At 31.9% G+C, this 15,135-nt stretch overlaps 1 protein-coding gene across 1 annotated transcript; it reads left to right on the top strand.

Moving 5' to 3' along the window:
• Positions 1–2,329: 2,329 nt before the first annotated feature.
• LOC129980704 (probable glutamate receptor) lies at positions 2,330–3,556 on the top strand. The gene has a single exon (XM_056091087.1). It carries the CDS (start codon positions 2,330–2,332, stop codon positions 3,554–3,556), a length of 1,227 nt encoding a protein of 408 aa, XP_055947062.1.
• Positions 3,557–15,135: the final 11,579 nt, after the last annotated feature.

Below are 15,135 nucleotides of genomic sequence, written 5' to 3'. Positions count from 1 at the left end.
TTTTTAACTCTATCGACACTGAAAGACCCACAAATTTCCATCAAACGGAACAACATCATATGCCCGAGATGCAAGGATATCACTGTAAAATTTCCTCTTTCTTTCTTGCAAGTGTGATTGAGTGAATTCCCGCAGAGCGTGCTTTCTTCGTTAAAATTGCTCACCCAAATGGGTTTAGAGACAGATCGGTTTTCTGAAAACTCTCAAAGAATGCCCGATAATATATTTTTCAATAGAAATTAACTAAATGAGATCCTCTTTTGTATATCAATTCTTAAGGACGCGAGCTATCATTGAGGTGTCTAAGAGAGGGAGGAATCGTTTTATCTCTGAAAAAAATCGATCGTTCCAGAATTCTGAGGCACTTAACTCGAATGATCTTAGAAATTAGAAGGTTAAAGAAAAAAATTTTAAATGATGTAAAAGTCAGCTTTGTACAATAATATTTTTTAGAAGATATAGCTAAAAAACGTTAAAAACTAGCTTAAATTTTAAATAAAATTTCTAAAAAAGAGGATTTATGGTGTGAATTTCCACTCTCGAAATTATATCTATACCAAACTTGGTATATCTAGGTTAAGCGGTCTTTAATTAGAGCGTCACAGATATAAACACAAACTTTCTCCCTTACAATTATTAGTAGAGATATTGTTACGAAATTTCCGGGTTCGTTTGGATAGTGGAAATTATATGGCGTGGAGAATGCTCAATCAGCAGGCGGCAGTAGAAAATAAAACAACGGCGTTTATTTACACGAATACACACAGGACAGCACAAGGATGACAACTATATACAGCATGGAGAAGACGATTATCTTCAGCCAAGACGTGCACACGGCAGCACACAACAAGGCTCTACTGCAGACAGTAGCGCACAGCTTAGTTCAGCACTAGCTTGACTCCGTCGCTGCTCTGCTAATCTCTGGAAGACCCGTTGTTTCCCGTCGTATTCCTGGCAGCTGCAGATCGCCTCCTTTTATAGGTCTCAGGAAGCGGGGCTAGAAGCCTCTCAACCAATCAGGAACTTTCGAGGCGTATCTCGGTTCCTAATGAACGGATCGGGAAAATTCTCGATGTATCGGGTATAATCTATTTTGGCGCCAAATTCGCCAAATTCGTCGCCAAGTCGCCAAATGGTTGCCAAGCTTTGGGACTTCCGAAGCGACACCCACTCCGTCCAATACAGATGACTGTAAAACAGTCTTTCTGATGATGGAACTAACTATGCTGGGAAGCAGCATCACAGATTCGTAACAATATATATTAGTTTTTACTTTATTATGGAAATATTACAAAATAAGATTTAAAAAAATGTTGAAATTAAAGAATAAAGAAGAGGACAATATACTGCTATCAGTATTATTGCCAACTTTCAGAATCTTAAAATGGTATACATTTTATATTCTAGTGAAATAGTATGTTGCGAGTCTGAATTTTTAACTCGAAAATTTGAAAATAAAAAAAAGAGAACAATGGTGTGAAATTTTCTTTGCAAATAAGTACTTAGAATGCATTTAATTAATGACAATATCATTAAGGCACTGCATTAGAAGGAGTTTGTTTCTGATGAAGAGAATTAGAAAGCTGAAAGCATTCAGAAAGTTTTAATGATAAATTAAATGCTTAATCATAGATAATGTAGAAAAATTTCACCAGCTATTGATGAATCGTAATCATCACAGCTGGTATTTATATTTTTCGATAACTATAATTTTTCTGAGAGACCGACCATATTTAAGTTTTAAAATTATTCAAAGCAATTGTAAATTTTCCAAACTTCTAAAAAAGCATTAAATCAATACTTAATTCAACAGAATTTTTAACTTTCATATACTGCCCAAGTGTTAATGCTATATTCTGACCAATATGATGATTACATTATCGCACGAAAGTTTTTAGTTTATTTTTAAATTGCATTTTTCAAATGGTTCTTGAATAATATAGGAAATGTATCTGAGAAATAATTTCTCATATGATTGAATTTAGGCGGAAGTGTTAAAATCGAGATAATAAAGCAAATATGATGCAGTAATAAAATTCTTCCTTCTTCTTTACTGACCGAAAATAAAAGTGACGAATAGGTTCTTAATTACACAGCTGCATTTCTGTCTGGAAGAATGGTAGAAATGTATACAAATAAAATTGTGTGAAAATTATTTTCCTATTTTCAAAGAATTAATACATTAAACGATAAAATCTTTGTCAAATCCGATTTTCTTTAAAAAAAAGTGTATCACTCCTGGCATTTCTTCTAATGACAGCAAATCATTCTTTCAAATAAATCATCTAAAGATACCATTTGTAGTATTTCCATCAAAGGAAAAGCTGGGATGAATTGTCCTCCTGGTCTGAGAGTTGCTACTACGCCGGCCCGTAACCTCATCATCCAAAAAAATGACAATGGAAATATGACATTTGGAGGTACGGATGGAATATTTCTAGAAATCATACTGAAAGCTTTGCATCAGAAATTCAAGCTGGTAATCTCTCCTGACAACGAATTAGGTCGCCTTCTACCGAATGGATCCTGGACCGGAATGATAGGTTTGATTGAGAGAGGTGAAGCTGATATAGCCTATAATTGCTTGGCAATCACTGAAGGCAGAGCCAAAGTGGTTGATTTCAGTGTAGCTTATGATACCGACCAAGTGATATTTGCAATAAAAAAACTTGGAACATTTACGACACCAATGTCTTTCATTTATCCTTTTGATTCCGCCGTGTGGATATCTACCCTTCTAACATTAATGATAATGCCTATAGCATTCAGAGTCGTTTCACAAGTTCAAGAAACATATTTTCACCTCTTTATAAAGCTTTTAGGGGCTATCTTAGGCAAGTCTTTAGATTTAAACGAAGATTCCTGGAAATGCAGAATTCTGATTTATTCGTGGAGTATATTTTCATTTATAATGGCTTTCAGTTATACCGCAGTTTTTTTTGCAATTTTATCTGTGCCTTCAGAAATACCTAATGTAAAAAACTTTGAAGAACTTTCGAATGCTGTCTCTAAACGAGGTTTCAAAGTTGTGACTGCAAAGGGCTCAGCAGCACACTACTTACTTCTCCACAGCGAGAAAGAACATTTGAGGCTTATTGGGGAGGCCATATACAGGAATAATTGGTACATAGATCCTCGAACACCTTTATTCGAATCCACAAAAATAGATATAGATTCAGCACACATTGGTCTGAAGAGCAAGCTTCAGATGATAGCAGGACCTGAAGAAAGGAAACACCATTTTTTGTCTGATGATTCCCTAACCATACTTCCAATGGCCGTTGCTATGAAGAAGAACTTTTGTCTTGCAAGGAAATTAAATACTATCATCTATCGACTGAGTAGTGCTGGATTGTATCGGAAAATTCTTAGCGATGATCATTTTCGAAAGTGGTTAGCTTTTTCGGAAAAGCAGAGGGTTGTTCATCACAAAATAGAACCTTTGTCTGTGAAATTACTTTCGGTGGCATTTGTGATACTTTCATGTGGTCTCATTTTAGGATTGATGGCTCTTATTGGTGAGATTATTTATCAGCAAAATTTTAAAAAATTGTAAGCATCAACATTTTTTTGTTATTCACCTCGGACAATTGAACTTAAAATTTTTTGATGAAATATGTATTTAAGAGTTAATTCTGCTGAATCACTGTGAATAATGGCAAATCATCGTTTAACGCAAGAATTATGTCAAAAATTTAATTTTTTTATACATTATCTTTATATAAACAGAAAAACTACCTAATTAGCATAAGATAATGTACGGAGTCTCCACGACGTCTTTCGATATTTTGAATGTTCACTTTATTGCAAAGACATTAAAATAATATAGTATTGCATTTTAACTATTTGGTCTCCAATAACTAGAAATGTGAAAAGGAAACAACAATACTTTTCTACACTAATAGTTTTCAATTTCAAAAGTCATCAGTAGGAAGCACACGTTGAAAATTAAAAGAAGAAAAATGATTTTCTTATATACAATCCTAAATTAAATATATAAAAATCCTACGAAGCTACTTTTATCGTTCAGCAACATTTCAAATTGCCAATAAGACAAATTAATAAGATATGACAATATGCTCATTTTATTTATTCCAAATATTATCTCATTTTTGTGTGCGAGTAATTTGGTAATATCGCAACCAGGCCAAAATTCGCATAAATCGCCAAATATATCGCCAAAAAATAAATCGCCAAAACTCGCAGGCATATCCCAAATACCCATAGTTAAAGTATTTCACGGCATTCAATCTAACCAGTAAGCAAAATAATTTCTTTACGAAAAACCACGTATAACACGTAGGGTTGCCGTAAGTAGGGTCGCCAAATTTGGCGATTTATGCGAATTTTGGCCTGGTTGCGTTAATACGTAAGTACCGTAATTGGTGAATTAGAAAAAAACTTGTCCATTCACATCTTGAATAAAAAACCATGTTATTTAAAAAAAATTCATTCATTTTCACGGGTTTTTTTTAAAATTATTATTCATATGATGTTATTCTAGTTCCCAGTTGTCACTGTTTACTATAATCCTAACAAGTAATACATAAAAAACAATTTTTTTTAAGTCAATTTCTATTTTTGCAAGAAGTGAACTCGCATTCTTCACCTTCAAGTGAAACGCACGAAAACTTCACGTTGCATTTTACCGATTGAGCTAATGCCTGTTGATTTCAATTTTCATTACAAACTGCTAAAACTCTATTTAAAGTATTAAAAATTAATTAAATTTAATAATTAATGAATTAATGTTTGAAAAAACTGTATTAACATCAAGTGTCATCCACTACAAGTTTAAAAATATGTATTTGAATTTGAGCGGATAAATAAAAAGTATTTTATTAACGATTGAAAATTTGAACAAGATATATAAATATATATAGGGTGAGTGTGAACTAATAGTAGGAATTGAAAAAAGTGTTAAAGTTTAAGAAATTAGCATTTTTGAACTTTATATTGCATTCTAAAATTCATCATATCATTAATTTGAAACAAATAATCTGCGATTGATGAGAGATTTTTTTTCACTTCATTTCAAGGAATTGATAATCAGCATAAGTTTTCAAAGGGACATGGATATTAAATAAAAATATTTAATTTAATAAGTTCAGAAATTGATGTTTTATTTGAAAAAGAAATTAATACAATCTTTTTTTCCCCCTTGAAAATGTATCAAGATGCTAGATGCATATATTGATATTTACTTCCAAAATCGTAATTGAAATATTGTCATAAAAGCTCTTCTACTCTTTTATAAATGAATTTTGTTTACCTTTTTATTGTTTAGGTATAAAAAAAACTTTTTTAAAGAAAATTCTGAGGCAATAATGGGGAAAAACAAAAACAAAAACGAAAGACAGTCTTGAAGGGCAGAAAGGGAGTCTCTAAAATTCATTATAATCTTGCCGATACCAGAGAATTTATATATCATTTGGCGTTCCAATTTAAAAATTTGCTCTGGTGATGACATGGCTCTTGAACCACAAGAAAGAATTCAAAGCTTTGCTTTATTTAAATTTCAAATTAGGTGATATACTCTAATTACGACATTTGTAGATTGAATAAAAAAGACATGGTAACCACTTTCAAAAAAGTTTTTTTTTAATTATTTTTTTACTGCATTCTTGAATAAAAAAATATGCGAATATCTTTAAAAGATAAAAGTTAGTTTAATATATACAGGGTGTTTCAAAACATAGGCAAAAATTTAAGGAGTGATAGGAAACATATAAACAAGCACTTTTCACCATACAATACAGAGAAAGAGAAGGCGGAGGGAAAACAGTCAATAGCTAGGAGGTATCCGTTACTGTCACATGAAAGAGCAAAACACCAAACGGATAGAGGAGGTACTAAATAATTTTATTGACAACTTGCATGGCAAGTTTATAGAAACTGCTTAAAAGAGCGACCACTTGCGGTAATGCAGGCGTTACACCTGCGACGTAGTGAACAGCGCACTTTTTCAAACACACCCGGCATTTCTCGGACGGCTGTCGAACGATTTTTCTTCTCGGGAAACGCTGTCTGTACAGTCTTGTGGCTTCCAAAGCATTCTCATTCGCCAGATCATACATGAAAAGCATGTTCGCCTTTTCCTGATTAATGTACGCCGTCATACCTTCTGAAATCCACGATAGAAATGACGATCTGTAAGAAAATCGCGCTTTATGCTTTCCATTACAGCACTATCTAGCGGTTCACCGCTTGCTCTCCGCCCATGCATTGTATGGTGAAAATTGCTTGCTTAGATGTTTTCTATCACCCCTTAAATTTGTGCCTATGAGTTTTGAAACACCCTGTATGCAGTTAGTTTATGAACTCCATTTTGTAACTGGAGAAATCATTGTAACATAAGGATTTAAGTTAACGACATAACAGTTAAATATTAAATATATATATATATATGTATATTAAACTAAACGACTGCTTATATATTCCATTAAATTCATTAACAAATACACCAGCAACCTCTTCGGAACCTTATAAATATTGATTGCTCATTCCAGTAATTTAAACATGCTTAAAGTCGTGGTTGATATAGGCGTTTCAGTCGGAATATGAGTAAGATGAATTGGATATCCACCAATTTGTGATGCTTACACAGTTTTATTTAAACTGGTATATCTAGAGAGCAAGCAAACATGCATCAAATGCATTCACTTTTAATTTTATAAGTGGATGTATTTGATGCAGAACCACATTTGATTCTCCATCAAAGTGGGTACGTTTGTCTATTCTCAAAAAATCCAATACCAAGCACCGGGATTAGAAACGAGGGAATCATCGTTAGAGTTTTACATATATTTGAAATGAGGTATTCAGATTCTCAACCTTACGATGTTATTTAGATGGATACTGTCCTCAAATTGCGACTAGAGGTCATGCTTAACATAGCAGAGCTCTGATACCTAGAGCAATGGAATTTGACAAGGAATTTTTAGCGATAGGTTAATGAGCAAAGGATAGAATCTTGGACCTTGTGGTTAGCAGTCCAGTAACTAAACCATTATACCAAAACGATCGTTCATGTAGAAGAGTTGTTAACTGGCTTATATGCTATTCACCACAGTACTCTCCCTCCAGTGAGTCGGAGGTGAGACGAACGATATGGATATTGAGTGGTGATATATTTAGTAGTTGTTGTCTTAATAGGCCTGTACCCTAGTTCTGTAGCGAGAATGTGTGGTTACCGATGCTGTTGCGCCAAGTGAGTCTGGCGACTTTGATTGCTGCGTCAAGTGAGTCTGACGACTTTGGTTGCGGATAGATGGCGCTATAACAGCTGTAAGAAGGTTCATCGTCCGAGGTCACCAATTTAGCGATATGAGATGCGCTAGGATAGAACCTGGGACCTTGCTGTTAGTAGTCCAGTAACTAAACCATTATACCAAAACGATCGTTCAGGGCGAAGAGTTGTTAACTGGCTTATATACTATTCACCACAAATTAATTACTTCTTTGTTAGACGTACACATTAAGAATGAATGTTTTAGAATTAGAATCAGATTTGGATTTAAAAATTAATCAAAATCTAGCTTTTTCCTTTGCTAATATCAGATTGTATAGCATATTTTTACACATTTTAAAATTAAAAAAATATACAGGGTGGTTATAATTAAAGTTCCACTTTGAAATGGTCATAAAAGGAAAACTACTAGATCAAATGTCATCAAATTTAGAAACAGTTTAAAGAAGGTCATGGGAATTTCTTTTTCGTCAAGAAAAAAAGTTCAAAAACTTGCCACCAGGGGGGAAATGGCGCTGCATGCAATATCGTTAAACAAAATAGGAGATGAAGACATCGGTTTAAAATGTGTTTAAATGTTTCTGAAACGAAACTGTTTGTAGAATTACGCAAAACCGCAAAGGCTTGTAATTGGCTTACGGCAGGACGAAACAAATGATTTATGCGGATGAGTTTTTGTAGCAGATTTATGCAGAACATTTTGTGGACAGATGATGCCCATTTTTACCTAAATGGCAATGTCGATACTCATAATTGCAAATTTCTCATGTTATCTACCCGATTCCATTACATTCTCCTGAAGCCACCGTTTGGTGTGATATGACAGCTAGTTTTATAATCGGTCCATTTTTTTTTTTTAATAGCAGTCAACAGCTGAACTTGTTACATACAGTGTGACTGCAGATCATTTAGAGTCAATGTTAAGCTGTTCCATGGTTATTGAAATTCAGCAACGTGGCATTTTAGAGACCACAATTTTTATGCAATCGGGGACTTCAATGCACATTGGTACATGTGTCACACAGTTACTTAAGAAATATTTCACAAATGAACGGATCATAGGTCGAAATTTTTCCACTTCTTGGCCATCCCGGTCAACAGACCATAACCCTTCTCTGACTATGGGGTTATCTCAAAAGCTCTGCTCATGAAGATAATCCAAACAACTTAGCGGAATCGCAAGATGCGCCACACTGACATGTGCGTAACACTCCTCCTGATATGCTAAAGGCTAATGTTGAGAAAGCAGTAATGCGATTTAACTTGTTTTTCAAAAAATGGTGGACGCTCCACTGAACATTCTTTGTAGCACGTTTCAGAAACGATTAAACACATTTTAAACTGATGTCTTCATGTCTTATTTTGTTTAACAATATTGCATCTAGCGCCATTTCTTCCTTGGTGGAGATTTTTTGACCCCCCCCCCCTCAACTTTTTGCGAAAAGAAATTCCCATGGTCACTTTTAAACTATTACCAAGTTTGATAACATTTGGTCCAGTCATTTTTCTTTTATGGCCATTTCAAAGGGGAACTTTAATTATAACCACTCTGCATATTAGTTCTTCATTAATACTAACTCTTTTAATTTCAGTTCTTTTCTAATTTTAATAGATTTTAAAAAATATTTCAGCATATTTTAAAACAAATTTTTATTATTTTAAATATTGAATATTTATAGCATGTGTTGTTATGATATTGAATATATTTTGTACTCGTGTGTGTCCGTTATTGTTGCTATAATTAGGGAAAAAAATTTGAAAGTATAAAGATAAATTAATCTTGCCAAAAAGTTATCATATAGTAATATTTCGTTCTAGAACATTTTCCGGCCTTGAATATCTTCCAATTTGATTTTAATATTAGAAATTATAAATCGTTGTTTAAATAAAAGAAGTGAAGCTGTCATAAATATTATTAAAATTTCAATTATTAAAACTTCAATTATTAAAAACGAAATTAAGCATTTTCTTGACATTATTTGGTATTTTCTCTCCTTCATATAAGTTCCAGTTTACAAAAAATTAAATTTTTAAAACTAAGTTTAAGGAGCTTTGATATATTATCCGTTATTTGAAAATCAAAATCACTACCGTTATCGGTGTAAAAATTCATCCTCACAAAATTCTCATCTTTAGGATTTAATTATCTGCATTATAATAAGATGATTCTGATTTCTTATTACATGACTTTCAACACAGCTTTTTTTATTAAATTATTAAATAGCTGCAATTTTAGATCATAATTTCATTCTTATTTCTAGATATATATAAAACATTTTATATAATGTATTTATATTATTATATTTATCTAACTACTTATTTTAGTTTTGCTATGCATTCTTTTTCTGTGACTTTTTCTCTATGAGTTTTTATGTTCGAATATTGGTTTATTATTTTCATTACCATTCTCACAATAAAGAAATTATTTGAAATCTGGTTTGCAAGCTATTTAGCTTGCTGATTCAAGAAGAAAAAAAAAGTATTGTATAATAATTTTGTATCTCCGTAAATCAACTAAGTAGATGATAGCCTGCTCTCTTAAAACTAGCAAATAACATATATTCTCATTGTGTGTTTTGGAGCAATTAATTGTTTATTTATTTTATAAGACTTCTTTATGAAATAAAATATTTTGTATTTCAGTGTTCTGGGTATGCTTTTTTATACTATATATAATGCAGTATGTAAATTGTGACAATCTTTTTTTAGATGTTAAATCTGTGCAATAAATCTTATTCATCCAACTCTCTATATTTTGCACGCATCGGGTTACCTTATTTTAAATAAGTATCGCATGAACGTATTTAACAAAATCACTAAAACATATATATATAAGGGGTGTTCAAATGAAAAGGTACGAAACGATACTGTGGGTATAAATGAAAACTTTATTCAAAGTATACACCATAGGCCTGATCACAACGATCCCATTGATTAACGAGCGGAAGGATTCCTCGCTCCCAGAATTCCAGCGGCCATTCCTTCACAGCGTCTTTGAGTTTGCCATCCGATTTGAAGCCCTTCAATTTCAGATGTTTTTTCAGGGGACCAAACACATGAAAATCGCATGACGATATGTCCGGGCTGTAAGGCAGATGGTCGAGCTGCTCCCTCTTAAACTTGGCCATTTCCGCGTGTGTGACCCTAGAGACGTGCGGAGGCGCGTTTTCATGGAGCAGAACCACACCCTCCGTCAGTAGCCCGGTCTTTTGTTCTTGTTGGACCTACGTAGTCTTCGGAATGTCTCACAGTACACATCGGAGTTAATGGTTCTGAAAAAACATCTAAAAGGGAAGCGCTTCAACTCGGACGGTGAACGCAAGGACGCTGTGAAGGACTGGGTTTCGACATGGTCACAGGAATTCTGGGAACAAGGAATCCTTCATCTCGTTAATCAATGGGATAAGGCCTATGGTATATATTTTGAATAAAGGGTAAAATCCTAGATGGGCCCATTTCTTGGCTACTTATTTGAAATCTCGCCTAGTTGACTACTAATTGAATATTTGTTGTTATTATTTTTCAATTAAAAATGGTACTTGAAGGCCAGAAATAATAATAAATAAAATAAAATAAATATAATAAAAAATAAATATAATAAATTAATAATAAAATAAATAAATAATAATAATAATGAAATGAATAAATAATAATAAAAATAAAATAAATAAATAATAATAAAAATAAAATAAATAAATAATAATAAAAATGAAATAAATAAATAATAATAAAAATAAAATAAATAAATAAATAAAATAAATATAATAAAAATATAAACAAATAAAATAAAAAAAAAATCCGTCTAGGTTGCAACATTGGCGACGTTATCGCCATTCGTTTGGGCAGAATTCAAAAAGACGCCAAGAGGTGGGCTGTGCTAGAATCCACAGGAATAAAGTCTTCATTTATACCCACAGTGTGGCTTCGTACCTTTTCATTTGAATTTAGATCTATATATAGTTTTAAAAATCATTTTAACCATTTGAATTTGTAAAAAAAAAAAAAAAAAAAAAAATGTAATGCAGCAAAATGTCATTTTTAATTTCCAATATTGTCTAGGAAAATTATTACAGAAATATTTCAAAATTGTGAAATTATGAAACAATAAAAAGAACCTTCTATGCAGAGAATTGTTTTATATAAATTTCGGATATTCATATTGATATTTATCGTGAGGGCTTGTCTCATAGAAACATTGACGTAACCATTTTCGATCACACGTGAAATAAATGATGTAAGGATGCATAAAAAAAAATCATTCTCGAATATTCTATGAGAAATGAAAGGCAAAATTAAAATGAAAATGATGAAAGATTTTGTTTAATACACATGCCACACCCCAAATAGTTCCAAATACATTTTCTTCAAATTTCGGAACGCATAGAACGCATTCAATGTATTAGAACCGTATAAAATTTTATACAATAATATTTTCAAGCCTTATTCATCTGTTAAACATATTTATATTTTTTTCTACGTAATAATATTAATTTTTAGAAGGTATTTATCATGCAAAATTTCATATATTTTGAGATTTTCATATTACTCAACGTTCATTATTTTTTTTGATTTTTTTCTTCTTATTAGCATATTTAAATGAAAATAATTTCATTGTAATTATTAAACCTATGCTCACAAAATATGCTAGTTTTCGAGTGACTTTGCTCAGAATTATTTAAATTTGAATTTTAATCTTACTGATTTGTTGTTTTGAACGTTAAGACTATCGCATCACAACACATATTCGATTTGTTATTAAAAAACAAATACTTTAAGAAGCAAAGATTTTTATACTGTTTTGTTATTAAAATAAATCTTTCGGTACAGTTCTAGAAACGGGTACCATTTGGCGACTTTTCGCCAATTTTTTCTCGCCAAGCCCCGCGGAAGCTGTAATCTTCAAAATTTTATTTCTCAATATTATGACTATTTTCAAGAGACGCTGGCGACTTTATCTTTAAAGTTTGGCGCCAAATTTGGCGGTACCCGTCCCCAGGATTTAGCCAATCTTTCTGTCTATATGCCCTAAATTTTCCAATGGATATTAAATGTTTTAATTGCGGAAAAATTCTCTTTCTTTATAATTGAAATTTCAGCAAGTTTGAAGAGAAAGTTTTGAATTATTTCTCTTTATTTCATTGTGAATTTCCATTTGCTTCTTAAAAAATAATATTAAATTTTTATTTATTAATAATAAAAATAATAATAGTTACATTTTATTTATATTTTTAATCATTTCATTATTCACATTTTTATTTATTTATCTTTCATTATTTTATCCATTCTCCATTCTATATTCTATTATTTTATCTCTGTCACTAGCTTCCATTCGTTATGTACAAAAGTATTAAATATTAGATTCCTTTAACAATCCACTTTTTCCATGGAAACATAGTTTACTTTTTATTTCAATTAAATCTATTATGCATATCTTGACCTTCTTAAATCCCATAATAAACTTAATATTTGAGGATGTCTGAGAACGACCATTAAAGCCTCGCTACACCTGTTCTGTTTATAGTGTACATGAACTCTCCTAATGGAGTCGAATCTCATGATATCGTAAATTCCATTGAAACTTGTCTGAGAGATCTGTTCCAACTGTGCACAATCTTGTGTGATTATGTAATATTGTTACGAATCTGGGATGCGGCTTCCCAGCATAGTTGGTTCCATCATCAGAAGGACAGTTTTACAGTCATCTGTATTTGACGAAGTCTGGGTGTCGCGTCGGAGGTTCATGAGCTTGGCTACAAACTTGGCGAACGTTTGGTGACTTGGCAACGAATTTGGCGAATTTGGCGCCAAAATAGATTACACCCGAAACATCAAGAATTTTCCCGATCCGTCCATTAGGAACCGAGATACGCCTCGAACGTTCCTGGTTGGTTGAGAGGCTTCTAGCCCCGCCTCCTGAGACCTATAAAAGGAGGCAGCCGCAGCTGACAGAGAAGAGTAGTCGGAATCGACGATGAAGAACTGGTCTTCCAGGGATTAGCAGAGCAGCGACGGAGTCAAGCTAGTGCTGAACTAAGCTGTGCGCTACTGTCTGCAGTAGAGTCTTGGTGTATGCTGTTGTATGCTGCACGTGTTGGCTGAGATAATCGTCTTCTATGCTGTATATAGTTGTCGTCCTTGTGCTGTCCTGTGTGTCTTCGTGGAAATAAACGTCGTTGTTTTATTTCCTACTGCCGTCTGCTGATTGAGCGTTCTCCACACCATATAACTTCCACTATCCAAACGAACCCCCGGAAATTTCGTAACAATATCAATATAAACTGCTCTAATCTGATTCCTTATATAAACTTCTCAAATATTGAGCATAATCTTATTTCTTTAAATTTCATCAACAAAAGATGAACACGTCATCATACATTTGATGAATTCAGTTCAGTTATATTAATTTCTTATTTTGAAGCTTCTCTAAGCTATTTTGATACTGACTTCTTAATTTTAAACCACGGTCTGATGAATTGAGCTGGCACCGACTCTCTAAACTTCCGCATTACACCAGCGGGAAGACTTTCATAGATTTGATGAAAACATGAAATCAGGTTGGATTTCGAGGCAATTTATAAATGTATTGGGTGGATCCTAGCGCAGCCCACCTCTTGGCGTCTTTTTGAATTCTCACCAAACGAGTGGCGATAACGTCGCCAATGTGGCAAATTAAACGGATTTTTTAAATTTATTTTTAATCTATTCATTTTATATGAATATTATATTTATTTTATTTTATTTATTTTTTATTCCTATTTTTATTTATTTATTATTCTATTTTATTATTTATTTATTTTATTTATTTATTATATTTATTATTATTTCTGGCCTTCAAGTATCGTTTTTTAATTGAAAAATAATAATAATAACAAATATTCAATTAGTAGTCAACTTGGCGAGATTTCAAATAAGTCGCCAAGAGGTGAGCCCAACTAGGATTTTACCAGTATATTGCTGAATATTATTAAAAAATGTTTTTAATAAAATGGCTTTAATTCCTTTAAATTTCAAAAAAACAAATTCCACAGCGTAACTAGTATCATTAAACATTTTTTTACTATTCTTAAATGATGTAAACATTGTTTTGTGCAATAATATTTTCGGAGAAAGAAACCAAAATATTGTCTTAAATTTTAATTCATATTTGAATCAAAATTGTTGTTTTTTTAAAAATCTCTGCACGATAGAAATTTACATTCTTCAAAAGATATATGAATCAAATTTGGTAGATCTTAAGAAATATCCGTTTAAAGTTCCGGTAAAATCCTAGATGGGCCCACCAAGTTGACTACTAATTGAATATTTGTTATTATTATTGTTTTTCAATTAAAAAACGATACTTGAAGGCCAGAAATAATAATAAATATAATAATAATAATATAATAATAATAAAATAAATATAATAAAAAATAAAATAAAAAAATCCGTCTAGGTTGATTATTAATTAATAAAATAAAATAATAAATAAATAAAAATAAAATTAATAAAATAAAATAAATATAATAAGTTATAAATTAAAAATAAATAAAAAAAATCTTTAATAAATAAATCTAAATCTTTGTTGCCACATTGGCAACGTTATCGCCACTCGTTTGGCGAGAATTCAAAAAGACGCCAAGAGGTGGGCTGTGCTAGGATCCACCCAAAGTTCTAACACAAAGATCATACATGCATTCTCTTTTACTATAGCAGAAAAAATGTTTGCTTATAAATTATTGTCTCAATAATAAAAAGAGAGTTTTTAAAAAAATGTGAAAATTACAGTTTTAAATAACTCGTGAAAACAACTGTAATCAATATATTGCTCAATTTTTAAATTTCAAAATAGTTCGTCCGCTAAAGAATCGTATTTTAATGAAATAGTATGTTGTATTTCTAAAATTTTA

This window comes from Argiope bruennichi, chromosome 8 (assembly GCF_947563725.1).
Source record: "Argiope bruennichi chromosome 8, qqArgBrue1.1, whole genome shotgun sequence".
Classification (NCBI taxonomy): domain Eukaryota; kingdom Metazoa; phylum Arthropoda; class Arachnida; order Araneae; family Araneidae; genus Argiope; species Argiope bruennichi.
The sequence above is the reverse complement of the archived record's forward strand: the minus strand, read 5'-3'. Positions and strand labels throughout refer to the sequence as shown.

Coding starts and splice junctions, on each gene's coding strand:
- LOC129980704 (XM_056091087.1), top strand. CDS start 2,330: ATGAATTGTCCTCCTGGTCTGAGAGTTGCTACTACGCCGGCCCGTAAC.